Genomic DNA, 20,176 nt, shown 5'->3' on the forward strand with positions numbered 1-20,176 from the left:
GCCCGCCTGTGCGGCACGCTTGATCTCACTCGCCCTGTGTAACGGCATTTCCAGAACGTCCGCTTCACTGAATTCTTTGGGAAAAACTTACTCCCGAGTAATCTCAAGGAGTCCCTTAATACTATCACAGTGGATAACTCAACACTGTCCATCATCACACGCATGTACTAGCCTGAAACTTAAAACAGCGTCTAAGTACATCGGCAATGACTAGTAAGACACATATTCATGAAATCTTGCAGCTAGTTACAAAATCATATTTACATTGCTTAATCTACTGTGACTCAGCTGAAAACTTAAACTAGCAGCTTGGATTTTTCGATTGATTAATAATCACTCTCTCTTAGTCATTTAGTAAAATTTAATTACTTGTTAATTACAACTTCTTTAACAAACTTAAATTTAGAGCTTAGCATAACGCGCTTTAGCGTCATGACGACGTATGCGTGCATCGGCTCTTAGCTTCATTACTTCTCGCAAACGATCTTTTTTCACACCCATACTAATGTCAATCCGTGGAGGGAATTTGATTACCTCTTCCAATTCACTTTCTACACTTTTGTCAATGCCGAGATTCCTCACGTTACAGCAGTTCAAATTCATTCCTGCGTCAATGTCATCCGGCCAGTTAACAATGTGTATAGGCTGGTACTGCCTATGCACACCGTCTCCTGCCTCGTCAAAACTAACTACTATTGTTTTATCTTGGGACGTACATGTCAAAGTTTTGCTTTCGCAATTAATCACTGCACGGTACTTTAATAGCCAATCTAAGCCGATAATTACTTCCATAGTTAAGTCTGGCACGACGACAAACTCTTGTTCAACTCGTGCCCCACATATCTCGAAGTTGACAAAAATCTCTTTTGTGACCGGTTTACTGGCCTTCCCAGTAGCACCGACAATTTTCACTCCTGTTACTGGCATAACTAGGATGCCAGGTCTGTCTTTCAGTAACTCAAATATTTTCCCAGATACAGCACTCAATTCTGCACCGGTGTCAATCAACACGTTTAGTTGTAGTTCGTGCATATTAACAGACACTACTATCTGTCTACACTTGTCCTCGACTGTTTCTTTATTTTCCCATAATAAATCCTCGTCTATATCCATGTCATTCCAGAAACAACCATCCGGCTTTGATCCTAAATTCGGCTTATCTGGCGGCTTTTTCAGCCTCTGTTCACATACAGTTTTAATTTCAACACGTTTGTCCTGAGGCTTAGTCTGTAGCTTCACCTCCAATACCGAAACCTTTTCCTGTAACTCGTCAACTAGTGAGTGTTGCTTTGCTATCACTTCACTAATTGTCACCTTCGTTGATTCCTCTTTGGCCAGATTGATCTCATCTGCCAATCTACCTGGAGGAATGTGCCCAGTAGTCTCTGCAATTACTTCCGCTAGATCTGCGCAACCCACACTGCTATCGTCTGGCCGTATAATGTCAGCTCTAACCTCTTACACGCTGTAATCCACATGCTTTTCTACCAATCGTGTCCGGCTATCACTAAAATTCTCGTAATCTTTCTCCTCAATACTTTCGCAATGTTTAAACTGGAGCTTTGCGTCGGATGGGTCGGCCGCTTCTAACACCATAACTTTCGGTAAAGTCTGCCGGTCAGGGCCAGAACTTTCCGTTACTACTTCAACATCCAACTCCTGCGGGACGAAACACGACGAATCTTGCTCGTGCTCCCCATTAACATCAACTATTTCTAGTAAAGTCTGCCGGTTAGGGCCAGAACTTTCTATCACTTCACAAACACTATCTTCCTGCGGGACGAGACGCGGAAAATCCTGCCCGCGCTCCCCATAAACACTTCTCCCGTACAGGCCCCTATAATCTCTTAGTTCGTCGTATAAGCGACCGAACTGCCTTAACCAGACCTCATCCCTCTCTGCATCTCCTCGCTCGATGACGGACGTTTTATCCGACATCTGATGTTCTTTCAACACCTGCGAATCATTCTTAAACTCAATCTCCAGTTCCGCTGTGGGTATTACAGCTGCCACTTTATAATCGATTTCCGGAACACTACTTAAATTGTTCTCACTGACAGTGAATGTACTTCCTACTGCCGTGTCTACAGCTGATCTACTACTTGTGGGCGCACTCCTTTCTCCTAACACTGGCACACTCTCCCGCCGTTGATTATTCCATACGGAATTTTGATAACGACGACACCTGGGTTTTCTCCTGTTATTGGGCCGCCAAAATTTCTCCACGCCCGGTCGGCCCCTCACCGGCGCGGCTAATGGTTTCCCTGTCTCGTCCCAGCAGATACGCTCCCCGGATACTGCTGAGGCGGCTGGTCACACCCTCTGGCGTTATTACTATTCTGCGCAGCCCGTATCACGCTAGTATGATACTGGTTTCCGTCATTCCGGTTATTATTTGCATTGTACCGATTGTTATTACGGTCCGAACCATTATTGTTATTGCTGCCATGGTTGCGGTATGCATTATTCCCATGGTTATCGTTGGTGTGGTTCCCGTTGTTGTTACCACGGCCTCTACCACCGTCGCGATTATTGCGCCAATTGTCCTCGTCCTCAACTCTTTCTAGGAAATCATTGATTGTCTTGTAACTGCTTCCTATGTAGCGTTTTGTATCATCTGGAAGCTTCTTGTAGAGTTCCCAGACTATTTCGGATTCCGTGCGGCGATCACGCAAATATTCCAACTTGCGGATCCAGCCCTCACAAAACTCCTTCATCGAGCCGTGCGGATTCGCATCGAAAGGCCTCGATACGACAAATTCGCGCCAGACACTTTGCTGTTTTTGCTCTGACCAGTATTCAGCCAGAAACAAATTTTTAAACTTGTCAAAAGTCAGGTTCGTAATGTTAAGGTTTAAGCCCCAACGCTTGGCATCACCAGCCAACACATCAATAACCATATTAATTTTTCTCTCATTAGTCCATGATCTGGGTAAAACTCTTTCACAATTTTTAATGAAATCCGTCGGGTGTATACCGCCTTTTTTCAAGGGGTCGAACCGCTCCTCTTTCGTCAACAACTCCGAACTATGTGCACAGATTGGCACATAGCTCTGTTTTTCGTCAAGTTTCCTTTCTAATTCCGACACCCTCGTAATCACTTGGCAAGTGGTTGTCGCAAGCGTTTCCACTTCCCTCTTTTTCTCTTCGCAGGTGTTAGCCTGCTTCGTCACTTTGGTATCTACTTCGGATACTAAAGCCTTTAACGTTTCCACCTTCTGTTGATCCTCTTTTCTCACTAATTGAATTTGTTCCGTCACCTTATTCTCGATGATCGGAGCAACTGCGTCTCCTACACTTTTCTCGATTCTGCTAATTTCGGAATCAAAACGAGTATTTATGCTCGCAATTTCCGCCTGAACGCCTATCATTTCCTGTTTAAGGTTACCGATTTCGGTATTAATCACGACAATATCGTCTTTGATTTTATCAACTTTTGTGTTAACAACTTCAACATTGTTGTTAACAACATTAATAGCTTTGTTCTGATTGTCTAGCATTCGTTCAATTTTTTCAGACTGAGCTACTTGCTCGGCAGCCAGAGCTGCTTGCTCGGCAGCCTGAGCTTCTTGCTTGGCAGCCTGATCTTTAATTTCTGCCGATTGACTCTTGATTTCGTTAGTCAAAACATTCAATAAATCAGTTAAATTCCCGGAAACCACCGGTTTTACTTCCGTAGCGGCTTCCTCTTTCATTGTCCCCCTGTATTCGTCATCAAGGGATTCAGATTTGATTTTCACATCCGATTCCGAAACATTTTCTAAAGTCTGGAATTCCATTTCTGCTCTTTGTTGCGTTTCGGCGGTCGCATCTTTCATGTTCGCCGCCTGCCCCGGAACAATGGGTACCGCTGTGCGCGTTTCCCACTGTTCGACCGATTGTTCCGTATCTAAGTGTACCAAATTTTGGTAATTGTTGCCTTCACTCATTTTAATAATTTTCAATATAAATGCAAAATCTCAACTCTAATTAGAATTCCTCACACGAATATTCTCGCTGCCGTATCGACCATTTCGTAACCAGTAGTTTGTTACGAGATTTGCACAATGCAAAATTCGTGTCCAGAACAACCTCAAATTTGAAGATTGTCCTGGCACCAGGTCGCCACGTGTAACCTCCCCCCTCACTTATCGACCTTAATGACAGTGAAAAATTAAACCGCGTGTACCTAATGGAAATTTGGGAAAAGCAATCGTCACCGAAGTTAATCTATCGGTAAAGAGGGAGGAAAGGGTTACATCTAAATGAAAGGAAAAATGCAAATGAAACTGGTGGAAATTAATTTTGAAAAGGGGTAAAGTTAATAAAGAAGGTAAATGTGCGGCCGTTACGTTAACAATTAACTAGCGGTAATTAGATATTTGAGATTTGGGGGAAATCACGGTCGCCAGTCCTAAGGACAATTACTATAGTAACTGAAAAAGAAAGGTTATTACACATATAATTAACACTAGAAGCGTGGCAACTGAAGGTTGACACGTGTAGTGTGAAAACTGTATGTTTGTCAGAAGTAATAAATTTCGCTACACTCTGACTTAATTTAGCAAAAGAATTAATAAAACCGGAAAATCGAAAGTTAATTTAGTGACTGAAGTTAATAGTGAGCTTTCTTTCTGAAGCACATCGAAATCCAGTAAAATACGGTTAGTCTTGGACTACCTCAACAATTATTTCAAAAGCAACTTGACTCTACGCAATTTAGAAACAAGAGATTTTACTTTGAACTTGAATTAAATGATTCTGAACTATTAACAATAGTAAAATTTAGTACGTACCAAGCTGAGCTGCAGTCACAGGTAAGCTAAAATATGCTAACAAAACTCGCACTCTAAATTTGTGCTCGTGTAACCTAAATATTGTAGCCAGCTACTGAACTTTGAAATTAAAGCAGTGAAATCTAATTATATTATTTTAATGCTGGCGTTTGAATTTCAACGACACTCGGGTTCATTTCGGAAAAGGAAGGGACCCTGCTTGGCAGTGCAATTGGGACAATGAGCAACAAAGGTTCATGCTAAGTTGCTGTAATTTTGCGAGGCAAATGGAACAATTTGAAAAGCTGAGGTCTGCCATACAGTTCTGAAACTTTACGTGCTTTTAGTCTTCCTTGTTGGTTGATTGAAGGTTTGAAGCCGTCGATCGAGGATGTGGCGACAGTCACTCATTGTCGGCCGTCGCTGTTGCAGAAGCTGGATGTTGGCGCGCCTTCTTCTCGACATGGTCACCAGGCGAAACGGGCTCTTGATGTGCGCCAGCTAATGCTTCCCGTCCGCGACACCATGTCAGAAACTATCATCGCGAGTCGAGCGCAATTACATGCTGCCAAACCCCGAAAGCGCGGCAACTCGCGGGAGCGTCACACAACACCTGCTCCACTCGCTACTCCCACCAGACTCCCACCTCCCGCGCTCCACGCGGCAGAGTTAACACTACCAAAGATCCTACACACTTTGATTCTTCACACGACCTATCGATGTAATCGTTCGATAGAAGTTTTCCCTAGGCAAGACCCAGCGTAAAATACAAATAATATTCGCAAAACAAACCAATTATACATCGACATAAATGCATGAATATATATATACAAATAGTAAAACAATTACAATATATAAAGGCACAGAAATGTCATATATTCAGGTAACAAAATAAGGAAAAAATTTACAGTACAATAGATGGAAATAGGAGGATATGCATTTCCGGCGTTACAAATGTCTGTGTGACTGGTTACGTATTGAAGATGAATGTGAAGGCTTGGAGACATTGACTCACCATACTGTCTGTGGTGTGAGTTAATGAGCACCTCATCCATATTTGTTCTCCACAAACTGGTGATTTATCAAGATTATTACATCATGGCTACTAACAGCTGCACTTCAGGATTGGATATTAAGATCTACCCTGACTGATTTACTCAATTTTCACTAAGATGTAATTAAAAGCTCTCCTGCAGTTTCTTTTCAGTCTTCTTTTGCATTTCTCTCGGTGAGCATATACATAGAGAAGCAACTGCTATTTGAATTGTATTATTTACACACTTTGCAACTGAGAGTACATACTGGATATACAAACAAGGAGGAGACACGAAAGTCAGTATGTTCATAAGTGTGAAGTCATGTTTTAGTACACTTGTTGAAGTGTGCCATTCTAACATTGATTTGGAAAAACAAATCTACACATTCATGTAAGTCATTGAATGGGTAGCAGGACAGATATACTTTCAGTGACTTTTTTAAAGTTTGTGTTGTTTTACAACCTCTTGTTTTGTGTGTTATAGGTTTCCATTTTATACTTTTAGACAGGAACAGAATATAACTGTGAACTTCAGACATGGATGCAAAAGTGTATATGGAAATTGCTTTCGTGCCTTATGTTCTGGCTGTATATGTAAATCATTTAAAATGAGTATATTAATATCAAATTCTTTTCAGGGAAAAGAACAGTTTGCCAAATGGTGATGCTATTCAGCAACTGAAATCTCAGCTGCAGTCATCAGAGGAGAAAGTGCAGCTTTTGGAAGAAAGCCTAAGGAATGCAGAAGAAGATGCCAAACGAAAGGCAGAAGAGGTCTGGTACTACTCTGTTTCTTTCCCTTTCTCTTTCCATTTCTTCTGCCTCACAAACTCTTTTGAATGTATGGTAATTTTCTCATATAAATGTCGTGTTTGTTCACTTGTGTACTAAATGTGTACTGGGCCATTTATAAAATTAAAAATTTGATTTTAGAATTTTGTGATCCATGTTTTCAAGCAATCAGACATGTACACAAATCAGAGTGAACAAATTTAAAGGTAATTCAGATTTTTGTTCAAACAAGACTTCATTTTCTTACGGATTATCTGATGACAAGGTAATAGACACACGAAAAGAAAAAAAGTTTCAACAGTTTTTTGTTTATTTATCTGCCATTTAGCATAATCTCTGTTCCAGTTTCAGATCTGATTGATTTTTCAAGACAGCAGAAATCCTTTATTAGTGCATAAATAAAATAACTTGTAGCCACTACATAGCTCCATTCTATTAATGATAGACTCGTTCGTATTCTTAATGTTCAACTTTATTGTGAAGCAATGAGCCAGACATTTACATAGAACATCTAAGACAAAAACAAAAACAAAGCAAAGAGTAAATGATTATGTGCACACTAGAGACTTTGCCGCTGCCCCTGTACTGTGCGCACTCAACTATTCGTCTGTGTGCTCCCACTCAGCCCCCTCCCTGAAGAACGGAGCTCCAGGAATGTGTGGAAACTTGTACCAGACCCTTCGCCCGGATCTTGTGTGAATTTCCGGCTATACTTCCTCCATCATCGTATCCTCTCGCAGCTTCATCCGGTTCGCTGTCCTACCATCTGTTGCACCCTGCAGGTGCCCCTCGTCTTGCTGCAGGCCCACCTCCTCTTCTTGTCTTACATCTTCTAGCAGTAAGTGAGCCGGGTTCACCCGGGCTATTGACATAGTAACACTCTTATCGCGAACTAGGATAGTCATGGCCTGGTCTGTACCGTGTAGTACTTTATAAGGTCTCGTATATGGCGGCTGCAATGGAGTTCTGACTGCCTCGGTTCGCAACACTACATGCGAGCACTTGCTCAATTCCCGATGTACGAACAACAGCCTAACGCCATGCCTTGTCACTGTTTGTGGCCTAAGCTTGGCCAGTTGAGCCCTTACCCTTGTTAACAAGTACGGTTGATCCGTCTCGCCTGTACCATTCCGAAAAAACTCTCTGGATAGGCATAAGGCTTCCCCATATACTAATTCCGCTGTATATGCTCCGAGGTCAGGTTTGAAAACAGTGCGTAAGCCTAGTAACACTAGTGGGAATGCTCCTGACCAATTCTCACCATGGCACATTAACGCAGCCTTAAGTGTTCAGTGCCACAGCTCTACCATACCGTTGCTTTCTGGATGATAACTTGTGGTATGGTGACGGCAGAACCTGCACATGTTTGCCAGCTCCAGGAACAAGGAGCATTCGAACTGACATCCTTGGTCCATCGTGACATGTACTGGACATCTGAACCGTGCTATCCACGTTGTCGAGAATGCCCTACTGACTGTCTCTGCTGATATGTCTCAAATGGGAATTGCTTATGCCCATCTCGTAAATCTGTCAGTTGCCGTCAATAGATACCAATAGCCTTCGAACATTGGCAACAGTCCAACAATATGTAGATGCACATGTTCAAAATGACCAGTTGGCCCGTCAACTTTACCTACTGGCTTCTTCACATGGCATCCCACTTAACATCGCTGACAATCGAGACACGTCTGCGCCCACTTCCGACAGTCTTTCTTAATTCCTGGCAACATGAAACTGCTCTGTCATTAATTTTACACTCGCTTGGGGTCCTGGATGAGCCTAACCATGTAACCCTTCGAATACTTCCCGGTGCAAACTCTCCGACGCAAAAGATCTAGGCCGTTCCTGTGAGGTATCGCACCATTGTATTGTCTCACCTTCTGGGCACAGTTTTCTTAACTTCAACCCGGTGGGCGTGCTCTGCCGAAAAACTTGCAGGTGTGCGTCATCCTTCTTCTCTCTCGCCTTTGTAGCATAGTTTACTGAATACTTTATTGCCGCAACTCATGAGAAGTAATCTGCCACCGTATTCTCTGCCCCGTTAATATGTCATAAATCAGTAGTGGACTGGCTTATATATTCCAGTTGCCTGAATTGTTTAGGCGACAAAGTATCCGTATGCTTGCAGGATGTGAAAGTGAGCGGTTTGTGATCTGTAAACAATGTAAATGGTCTGGCTTCCACGTAAGGACAGAAATACTCTATGGCTTTGTAAGCAGCCAGCAGCTCTCTATCATACGCACTCCAATTCTGCTGTGGGTCTGTGAGTTTCTTGGAGAAGAATCCTAAAGGCTGCCGGTGACCAGCAGTCCACTGATGCAACACTGCCCCAATCGCCACCTTACTTGCATCAACAACAATAGCTAGCTTCGCATCTTTCTCTGGGTGAGCTAGTAAAATCGCTTGCTTTAGGCTTTCCTTGATTCGCTCGAACATGCGCTGCATGCTTGATGTCCATTGTAGCTTCTGATTTTTCCCGGTGTTCGTGCCCGCCAAAGCCTCCGTGAGTGGCACTTGTAAAGCCACAGCTCCTGGCAGATATTTGCGGTAAAAATTTAAAACACCTAGGAACCTCCGCAACTGTTGCAAATCTAACGGGCGAGGCATCTGCTGTATAACCTTGACCTTCTCCTCCAAAGGATGGATGCCAGCTGCTGAGACTGTGTGACACAGGTAAGTCACCTGATCTTTACGCAAACTGCACTTGGTGTCATTCACCACTACACCCCAAGTATGTAGCCTCTCGAAAACTGTCAGGAGGTGCTCTTTGTGGAGGGCTGCTGTCTCTGAGAACACCAGTATATTGTCTAAATAGGCGAAAGTGAAATCTAGCCCTCACAGCACCTCATCGATGAAACGTTGCCATTTCTGTGCAGTGTTTTTTAAACCAAATTGCATGCGCAAAAACTCGAAAAGACCGAAAGGTGTAGTGACTGCTGTCTTCGATATGTCACTGACAGCCACAAAGTATTTGGTGGTATGCTTTTTTACAGTTGACTACACTGAAACATTCAGATCCGGCCAATTTATTTGTAAAGTCGCGAATGTTGGGAACCGGATACCGATCAGGTATCATACGGGTATTCAACAACCTTCCATCTTTCTTCCATATTAAATGTAAAGGCGAGGCCTATGCACTATCAGATCTTCGTATCACTCCCATTTCCAACATCTCTTCAAACTCAGCTTTTGTGTCTGCAAATCTATCTGGGGCCAACCTTCTCGGTCGGAGGGAGACCAGAGGCCCAGGCATGGTGTTTATGTGGTGAACTGTATGATGGGCCACCATGGCTATCGGCTGCACTGACGGTTCTCTAAGTCGGCATACTTCTGTCACTCCAACCGAACTGTGTACTTTCGCTGTGATTATTCCTACATGACCAGGCACCACCTCTTTGCCCCTTCTAAGCTGCGATAACCGAATGTCCACCGCAATACCGAATGCATACAGAAAATCTGCTCCTAATATGCACTCTGCCACATCTGCAATGACAAAGGTCTAGTGACAAATAATACTAGGTCCTAAATTCGCTTCTTTGACACAACTGCCATACGTCATTATGGGCTGTTTATTTACAGCTTTGAGGCAAAACAATGTGTTGTCACTGAGGGAAGTACATTTCCTCTTTGGCCACGTGCTGACATCAGACCCCGTGTCTATCAAATAATAACATGAAGCCGTCACATCTCGAACATAAAGTTGCCGAGATACTGTTAATGAAGAGACATCTGTACTTATAGTCTCCATGTTATTTATGCGGTGAGCGTGACTGCACGGTAGAATGCACTTAGAGGCTCGCTCCCCGAATTGTCGATGAAACCAACACTACTGCTCCTTCCCGGCATGTCCGCTGTCCTTATGTGTCGGCAGGACCTCTGAACCGGTAGCTCTCAATGCCTCCATCTGCCTCTGCAGCCCATCTAGCTGCTCCTTGAGTTTTTGAAGTTGTGTACCAGTAACAGCGTGCCACTGCTTATCAATCACTGCCGCTTCATATTCTTCTGCCGTCGCCTCCACATTTGCTATACTGAGAGAATTTGTTGGGTTCAACCGTCGCATGAACCTTGTCGGCGAGTTGGAGTAGTGCTTGTATATCGTATCCGTCATTCCCTGCCACAGCTACTCTTACTGCAGACGGAAACTGTGCTGCCCAAACGGAATGAAGTGTAGTGTTCGAAAATTCATTTTCCGTCACAATTCCATGCAAATGCCTCCAATATTCGGAGGGAATTCTGTCACCTCTACGTTCACCTCGCAACACCTGGCAGAGTATTTGATCTAGCGGTGTAGCAAGCTGGCTTATTAAAAAGCCCTTCAATGTTGTATATTGCTGTGTTTCCGCTGGCCGTCTAATTATTTCTTCAACCAATATTGCTGCCCTGGCATCCAGACTGTTTGCCGCTATCATGAACTTTTCCCGGTCATCAGTTACCCGATTATGCATGAATGCCAGTTCTAATATGGAGAACCAAAGTTCCGGTTTATCGGCCAGGAACGACGGCGAGCGTATTTTCATGCATTGTCCCAGCGAATCTTCCTCTTGTATATGTGTTCCGGCCGCGGATTTTGTCCTGGTAATATCACTGTCTCGCTCCGCTGAATCCATTCCGTGGTGTCGAATGTCGTTCCATAATTCCTGAACCTGACTGCGCAGCATACCCTGCCGGTATACTGATCATGCTGTAGAGCTTCTGCCATTTGGCGTATGTTGTAGTGTACCTTCGTTGTCCTCCTCTGCCTCTTGCCGTACTTGTTCTTTTGACTTTGGGGTCACCACTTCATAGTCACTACGTAGCTCCATTCTATTAATGATAGACTTGTTTGTATTCTTAATGTTCAACTTTATTGTGAAGCAATGAGCGAGACATTAACATAGAACATCTAAGACAAAAACAAAAACAAAGCAAAGAGTAAATGATTATGTACACACTAGAGTCTTTGCCACTGCCCCTGTACTGTGCACACGCAACTATTTGTCTGCGTGCTTCCAGAAACTCATATATCAAAAGATGCAAGTTAAGCAAAATACATTTGTTGTTTCATTTTCCAAATGGTATCTGAATGCTATGCTGCACTACCCTTCCCATCCCTTTGTGGAATATTACTGTGTCGTACGATGTCTTTAACCGATAGGACTGATGAGGAACACCAGAAAAGTTAAAAGAAGGGCTGCTTATTTTGTACTATCATGAGTAGTGGAGCGAGTGTCATGAATGTGATAAATAAGTGAAGCCGTTTCATTAAAGTACAAACTTTCTTATGCAAATGCCAAAAAAAATTTTAATGCCCATCTACATATGGAGAAATGACCACTGTGAGAAAATAAAAGAAATCAGAAATCAGACAGAAAGATTTAGGTGTTCATTTGCTCCCCACATGCTAATTGAAAGTGGAACATCGAGAAATAGTCTTAAAGTAGTTTTCTGGACACACTGGTAAACTCTTAAGTAGGATTTGCAGAATAATCATGTAAATAACACAGTTTGTTCAGATAGCATTTCTTTTCAAATTGCATTTAGACAGACATATAATTTGGAGATTTCAAACAAAAATATCAAATATTGTTTAATGTCCTTGAATCAGTTTTAAAGAAACATTTTCAATTTTCGTTCAACTAATTTCACAGTAGTCTCCTCTACAAACATTGTTATTCATTAATAAATGATGGGAATTGTTTTAAAAGTGATTGCAGTAAGTACAACTGGCATCTACAGACCCAACATTTCTCTTCACAGTCTTGCAAAAGCACCCAACAAAACAACAAATAAGGTTACTTTGTTCAATGTCTGGTGACTCTTTTCTTTGTGCTACAAGCGTACCTTAGATTACCTCTGACATAATATGACAATTCCTAGTGCAGGATGTTTTACTCTGTTTACTAGAGTTAAACAATTTAAATAAATAAATACAATTGAGTATCTCAAATCCCATTAAGCTTTGGTAGTAAGATGTACTTGAAGTCTTTTCTTTCACACACTGAATAACCACCATTGACTGTAGTAAATTGTTCATTCCTTGCATTTGTCTTGCAGCTGTCATTGATGTATGTAAAGTCATATTTATCTTGTATATACTATTTAATATGCTACCAAATTCAATATGTATTGTGTGTGCTTAACATTTCAGACAACGAAACTGATTTTGCAACTGCGCAACTTGGAAAGTGGTGAATCTGGGTTGGCAGAGGCTTTGTCAGAACTGAATGATGCTCAGATTCAAATCTCTAATAAGGACCGGCGTATTGAACAACTGGTCAGCCAGCTTAATGAGGTTCAGACAGTTGTTGATAACCTGGAAGACCAAAATACTGTTTTGCGGTTAGTAGATATGGAGAATGTTGCAGTGAATATAAATTATTTGGTTACTGTTTGAAATGGTATTGTCTTTCCCATTCTCTGCTGTGAACCAGTTGCATTTTGCTTCTGTTTTATCATAAATGTGTAGTGTGTTATGTTTTCAAATACTGATTGTTTGTGGAATCACTGACTGTAGGTCAAAGAGATCATACCCATAACTGTGATAGTTAATGTTACTACATTTGTGATCCTTGGAGCATAGATAGAGAGACAGATAATTTTATTTGCTCACAAATATGGCCATTGTCAAGGTGGTGAACATAACATTTTTAAATCACATAAGTACATTAGATCCCTTTCATACAATAATTTACTATAAAAACTAAATTTACCCTTTTCCTATTGTCTTTAATCTGTGGCATTTGCCACTGTTGTACCAGATATTTAAATTTAGTGATGCATTCTGGGAATGGACTGAGGATACCTCCTGGTACTGTAATTTGTGCCACTCCTTTACTCGTGTACCAACATAAGAGTATTTAACCACGCTGTTGTTTCATGATTTCACATTTATTTTTTACTAAAGGTCGTTCCTTCGTTTATATAATGCATCAGTAACCACCTTTGTCCTGTATCTTCCCTTGTGTCTTCACATTTGCTTAGTAAATTCCCCCAAATCTAGCTCTTACTCTTATTTGTGCAGGACTTAATTTCAACAGCATTATCCAAATAATGTGCACCTAAGAAATGATGGAATAAAATGTTGTTGGTATTGATCGTGTCGCATTAGTGTATAAAATGAATTTATCATCACTAATGACGGTATTTGAAAAAAAAAAAAAAAAAAATCCTCTTCATGACAATGGACCGAAAAGATATTCCCTGGTGTCAGTTTCTGATTATTGTAAGCACATTTTCTGCAAGCATCAGGCTTGTAGTTTTGATATGACAGCTCATCATTCACAATTTCGAACAGTCCTTTCTTTGAATCATCTCTGGGAAGAACATGGATGATAGCTTTTAGAACTTATAAAAGCACAAGTTCAACAAGATTATTGTCTGGCAGCTACATCTCCCAATTCTGTCCAGATAGTAGTGTTTTGAAAGGTTGTCCCTAAAAACATAAAATAGTTGTCTTACTTTCTCTTCATCCATTTCTGTAGGCTTTAAGCTCATACTGTACACCCAAGACACTGTCAGAGACGTTGCAGTTCATAGTAGTTGATGGAAAGTTATTGAGTAAAGCGGAAGTGATTTTTGGCATTCCCCAAGGCCCTCTGCTTTTCCTTATCCATATAAATGATTTAGGAGACAATCTGAGCAGCCATCTTAGGTTGTTTGCAGATGATGCTTTCGTTTATCTTCTAGTAAAGTCATTAGAAGATCAAAACAAATTGCAAAACACTTTAGGAAAGATATCTGTGTGATGCAAAAATTGACAATTGATCCTAAATAATGAAAGTGTGAGGCCATCCACATGAGTGCTAAAAGGAATCTGTTAAACTTCACTTATATGATAAATCAGTCAAGTCTGAAGGCCATAAGTTCTACTAAATACCTAGGTATTACAATTACGAACAACTTAATTTGGAAGGAACACACAGAAAATGTTGTGGGGAATGCTAACCAAAGACTGTGTTTTATTGGCAGAACACTTAGTTCTACTGAAGAGACTGCCTACACTATGCTTGTCCATTGTCGTTTGGATTAATACTGCATGGTCTGGAATCTTTACCAGATAGGATTAATGGAGTACATCGAGGAAGTTGAAAGAAGAGCAGCACATTTTATATTATCACAAAATAGTGGAGAGAGTGTCATTGACATGATACAGGACTAGAGGTGGACATAATTAAAACAAAGGCATTTTTCGTTGGGACGGAACCTTCTCATGAAATTCCAATCACCAACTTCCTCCTATGAATGTGAAAATATTTCAGTGATGCCAATAGGGAGAAACAATCATCATAATAAAATAAGGGAAATCAGAGCTCACACGGATTGATATAGGTACTGTTTTTTTTATGTGTTGTTTGAGATTGGAATAATAGAGAATTTTGTACCATTTGCCAGGCATTCAAGTGTGATTTGCAGTGTATCCATGTAGATGTAGATGAACATTATGCTCACTTGTTCTGAGAATTGTAGTCTATGATCAGAATAGAATGGAATAGAATGTTTGTATTCACCTCGCAGTGTTTTTCATACAACTGGCTTCATCAGAGTTTACAGTGGTGTCAGATGTTCTGAAATATCTACATCTGTGTCTACATTTATACTCTGAAAACCACTGTGAATGTCACGGCAGAGGGTATTTCCCTCTGTACTGTGGGGTGGCGAGTAAGTTACTTCACTGGTTTAAAGTTTTGATGCCGTCTTTAATCACGTGAGCCTGGCAACTAATGTGGTGGTCTGCCAGAAAGCGAAGGGAAACATACTGACCTTAGTTTCCGGTCTGCACGGCCACATTCCGGTCCAGCCCACTGAAAGAAAAGTGTCTATTTCCCATTTCTTTGCAGGATCAGGACTATGACTTCAGTAAAAGTTTAAAGTTCCAATCAAGATTTAATTTAATTAAAGTTTCTCACAAACAACACTTAAAATTGCGCTATGTTCAATTGAAAACAAGTCTTTCTAATCTAACAGCGCCTTTAGCAGTTCAGAGGTGACCTCTGTGGTAACTTCCTACCAGATTGTTTTTCGCCCTGACTAACATCACTCAATTGAAAGTTCGCAATAAATGTTCAAAACTTAATGCCCGCCATAAAAGTGGAAATAAATTCACCACTTGCCACGTGGCATTGAATTTCACATGGACAGCACACTAACAGTTACTTTACCGAATTCTAAATGATTTAGGATGATGTACAGACCTCGTGAGTTCACTATCCGTTTTCACTGCCAAATATGCGCTTGTCACAGCTCGGCTCTGACGTCATCCGAGGCAGAGCGCGACCAGACGTTTAACTGTCATGGACCTCACAGTGTCTGAGAGTGAAGTGAACCTTCCTACTGCTTCAGGGGCTGTATTTATAAGGTGCCAGTGCGGACTGCCGAGAAAACACCTGTTCTCTCTGTCTATTTGCATACGGTGGCAGTCTACAAATGACCGCTATCTCGGGCACATAATCTTTAATAATATAGTTACCAATTACTTCAGAAACTTCTTAATTTTTGCTGGTATGCAGATAAGCAGTTTGAAAGCACGTAGAAAATTTCAGCTCGCTAGAATGAAAACTTTGCTTAATAGAATTTATTTAGTGGAACTAATGGTAGATTGTTGCCTCTGAGCCATACCTTTGCTAAGACTTATATCAGTTGCTATTTATGTTACAAGTCTTAAACTTAGTGTAGCTCTATTATTTGATATATTTGATCATCTGGTTTAACTAAAATCCTCTATCATTAAAATTTCAAGTACTTAATCTACAACACTTAGGTACATTTTAGTTACAAAATTAGTTTTTATTTAATTACTCAAAAACTATAAGAGGTAGATTAACGTGGACTCTCTGTTATTATTTTTGGGGTGTGCTGAAGCATAAAACAAATTTTCAAGTTTCTAAGTCCATTGTTTAGCACCTCTGATTTTTCCGAAAAATGTGGATTCTGGCATTAATTTTTGTTTTATGGTTTCGGAAACCAGCATCACTTATTTTTAACTTCTAACTGCACCTTATGACCAAATTCGGACTTCCTAGCGTCATTATTTAGCACCTCTGATTTTTCTCTTAAAACGGCATTTTTCCGTAAACTATTAAGTTTAGAACATCAAGACTTGGTATTTGGAAATTATTACACTAAACTATAATTTAACAATTAAGTTTAGAACATCAAGACTTGGTATTTGGAAATTATTACACTAAACTATAATTTAACAAAGTTTTAAACATAAATTTTGATTTTTAATTTCATACTAAATTGTGGTGCAATACTTGTGCGCTACATGCAGACGCATTAAGGTGACGTGGCGCTACTAGCAGTGAACAGGGGTAAGTCCTGGTGCACTCACTCGCCTCTGTACCTCACACATGATACAGTGCTTGGTTTGCTTCAGTACCAGTTATTAGGGCTTTTTTTGTTCCATTCACATATGGAGCATGAGGAAAATGATTGTTTAAATGCCTCTGTGCCTGCTGTAATTAATCTAATCCTATCCTCATAATGTCTATGGAAGTGATATTTAGGGTGTTGTAGTGTACTCCTAGGGTCATGATTTAAAGCCAGTTCTTGAAACATTGTAAGTAGACTTCCTCAGGAAAATTTTTCGTATATTTTCAAGTGTCTGCCAGTCCAGTTCTTTCAGCATCTCAGTCACACTCTCCCACAGATCAGACAAACTTGTTACCATTCATGCTGCCCTTCTCGCTATACATTCAATATCCCTGGTAGTCCTTTTTGGTATGGATCACACACACTTGTGCAATATTTTAGTATAGATCATATGAGCGTTTTGTAAACAATCTCTTTTGTAGATTACATTTTCCTAGTAATTTATGAATAAACCTAAGTCTGCTACCTGCTTTATCCATGGTTAAGCATATGTGATCTTTCCACTTCGTGTCCGTACTAAATGTTGACCCAAGTATTTGTATGAGTTTACGCATTCCGACTGTGCACTAATATTCATAGGATACTATGCTTTTTTCATTTTGTAAAGTGCAAAATTTTACATTTTGAACATTTAAAGCAAGCTGCCAATCATTGCACCACTTTGAAATCTTATCAAGGTGTAACTGAATATGTGTACAGCTTCATTCATACTGTACTTAATTGTAGATAACTGCATCATTTGCAAAAAGTCTGAGGTCACCATTAATATTGTCTGAAAGATCATTAATATACAACATGAACAGCAAGAGGCCCAACACACTTTCCTGGAGTATGTCTGAAGTTACTTCCATATCTGTTGATAACTATCATCCTAGATAATATGCTGTGTCCTCCCTACCAAGAAATCCTCAGTCCGGTCACATATTTCACTTGAAACACCATATGATCATACTTTTGATAACAAGTGTAGGTGTGCTACTGTCAAATGCTTTTTTGAAATTGAGGAACACTACATCTACCTGGCTGCCGTGGCTTTGAGGATGCCACGTGAGGAAGGTGCAAGTTGGGTTTAACATGATCTATGTTGTCGAAATCCATGTTGGTTATCATGGAGGAGGTCATTCTGTTCAAGATACCTGATTATGTGTGAGCTCAGATTATGTTCTAAGATTCTATAACAAATGGATGTCAGGGATATTGGATGGTAGTTTTGTGGACCTCTTCTGCTACCCTTCTTGTAGACAGGTGTGACCTGTGCTTTCTTTTAGCTCCTGGGAACAGATGGTGGAAGGGATCTGTGGTACATAATAGTTAACAGATGGGCTAAATCAGCCATGAATTTGGTTCAGAATCTGACAGGGATTATATACTGTTGAAGGACATTGTCCATATAGACTGCAACCACCACAGTACCTCTAGGGGTGAGAGAGTGGCTGGGGGGGGGGGGGGGGAGGGGGGGGGCAGGGGTGTGACACCACTCAATGGTGTGGTTACTCCCAAGATGGCAGAGCTCCAAATGAAAACACAGGGCACTGCCACATCAGTCCACTTCATCAGTATTGGTAAGGTTGTAATGTATGACAGGGGATGTGTCTGTCCAATGATTATGATGAGGGTAATAATAATAACAGTAATAATAGTAATTCATGTGGTTCAAAGGCCATGTGCAAGTCTTTCAATTTAACACCACTTTGGTAACTTGCACGTCCCTAACCTGCCCCATTTATCCAAATGGGGAAAGGGGACCTCCAGCTTAATGTGGAACCTGAACGAGGTGACATTCCTGCTACCTCACATTGTTGACATGTGAAGGCAAGATTAAAGGCAGACTGAAAATTTCCATGGGCTGACCTGAATTTGATCCTGTGATCTCTCATTTTCCAGGCTTACACTTTAACCCTAGACCACCAGAATCCCTCCCAATTTTGAACAGGCCACTACCCACTCCATTATTTACACATTAACGACCTTGTTAACCATGTTAAGTGTGTCTTGTGTTGATGTACCACAGTTTAGCCCCCCCCCCTCCCTCCCATTTTCACCATTACACAGTGGTTTATGAACATAGAAGTAGTGTATCTGATCAGAAGTATCCAGACATCTATTGGTGGACATTAATATGCGGTGTCCCCACCCTACGCCTTTATGGCGGGCGTGAACTCTGATGGGGAGGTTCAGTGGGGTGCCTGAATATCTGTGGAGGAATTGCAACACAGTCTTCTTCAAGAGCTGAAACCAGAGAAAGTAGTGATGTTGGACCCAGTGTCTGGAATGAAGTTGATATTTTAACTCATCCCAAAGGTGTCCCATTGGGTTCAGATTGGGACTCTGGGCAGGCCAACCCATTTCAGGAATGTTATTGTCTTCAAACTATTGCCTCATTTGTACTGCTTTATGGCAGCTTTTTTTCATACTGAAATGAATGGCCATTGTCTCTGAAGTTTTACTGTATTGTGTGTAGTGCATAATACTGTAAAATTTGTTCAACCCCTTCTTTATGTAGCATTTTCTTAAGTGCAGTAAGAGGACTACACCATAAGCATGAAAAATATCCTCATACCGTAACACCGCTTCTCCTTCTTGACTATTGGCGCTACACATAATGCAAGGTAACATTCTCCAGGCATTTGCCAAACCCAAATGCTTCCCTCAGATTGCCACAGGGTAAAGCGCGGTTCATCACTCCAAATCATTTGTTTGCAGTTACCCTCAGTCCAATGGCATTACTCTTTACATCACCTCACTTTTCCCTTTGCAGTGACTATGGAAATGTGTGGCTTATGAGAAACTGTTCAATCATTGTACTTCATTGCTTGTAGGCTTAGCTATGATTGTTCCTTCGAATTTCCGTTTCACATTTACATCACCAAAAATTGACTTGTGCAGCTCTAGAAAGGTTGAAATGTCCATTATGGATTAGTAACTTAGGTGCGATCCAATGACTAAACCATGTTTGAAGTCGCTATGTTCCCCTGGCTGACACATTCTGCTATTACTGTTTCTCTACTGACAACACAGTACTACCTGTTTCCTTTTATATAGGCAGGTCCATCTCCTGTGAAATCTAGTGGTCAATTCTGCATTACATAGTGGTGTCCAGATACTTTTGATCAGATTTTGTATATCCCTACTGTATCTTCATCTAGGAATTTCATCTTATTGAATGACCCTTCATTATATCCTTTTTTAGCCACTGTATGATGTTAAGCTATGCGTAATGCTAAATTAACTCCAGCATAGTGAT

The 20,176-nt window shown here is 40.9% G+C and overlaps 1 protein-coding gene across 1 annotated transcript in view; it reads left to right on the top strand.

Moving 5' to 3' along the window:
- The window catches only part of LOC124612894 (centrosomal protein of 290 kDa-like), a 220,283-nt gene that overhangs the window by 40,695 nt on the left and 159,412 nt on the right, over positions 1-20,176 (top strand). The window contains exons 9-10 of the mRNA XM_047141357.1: positions 6,429-6,564; positions 12,710-12,900. Of these exons, the coding sequence (XP_046997313.1) occupies positions 6,429-6,564; positions 12,710-12,900 (327 nt within the window). The remainder of the gene's footprint in view (positions 1-6,428; positions 6,565-12,709; positions 12,901-20,176) is intronic.

This window comes from Schistocerca americana, chromosome 1, assembly GCF_021461395.2.
Source record: "Schistocerca americana isolate TAMUIC-IGC-003095 chromosome 1, iqSchAmer2.1, whole genome shotgun sequence".
Taxonomy (NCBI): Eukaryota; Metazoa; Arthropoda; class Insecta; order Orthoptera; family Acrididae; genus Schistocerca; species Schistocerca americana.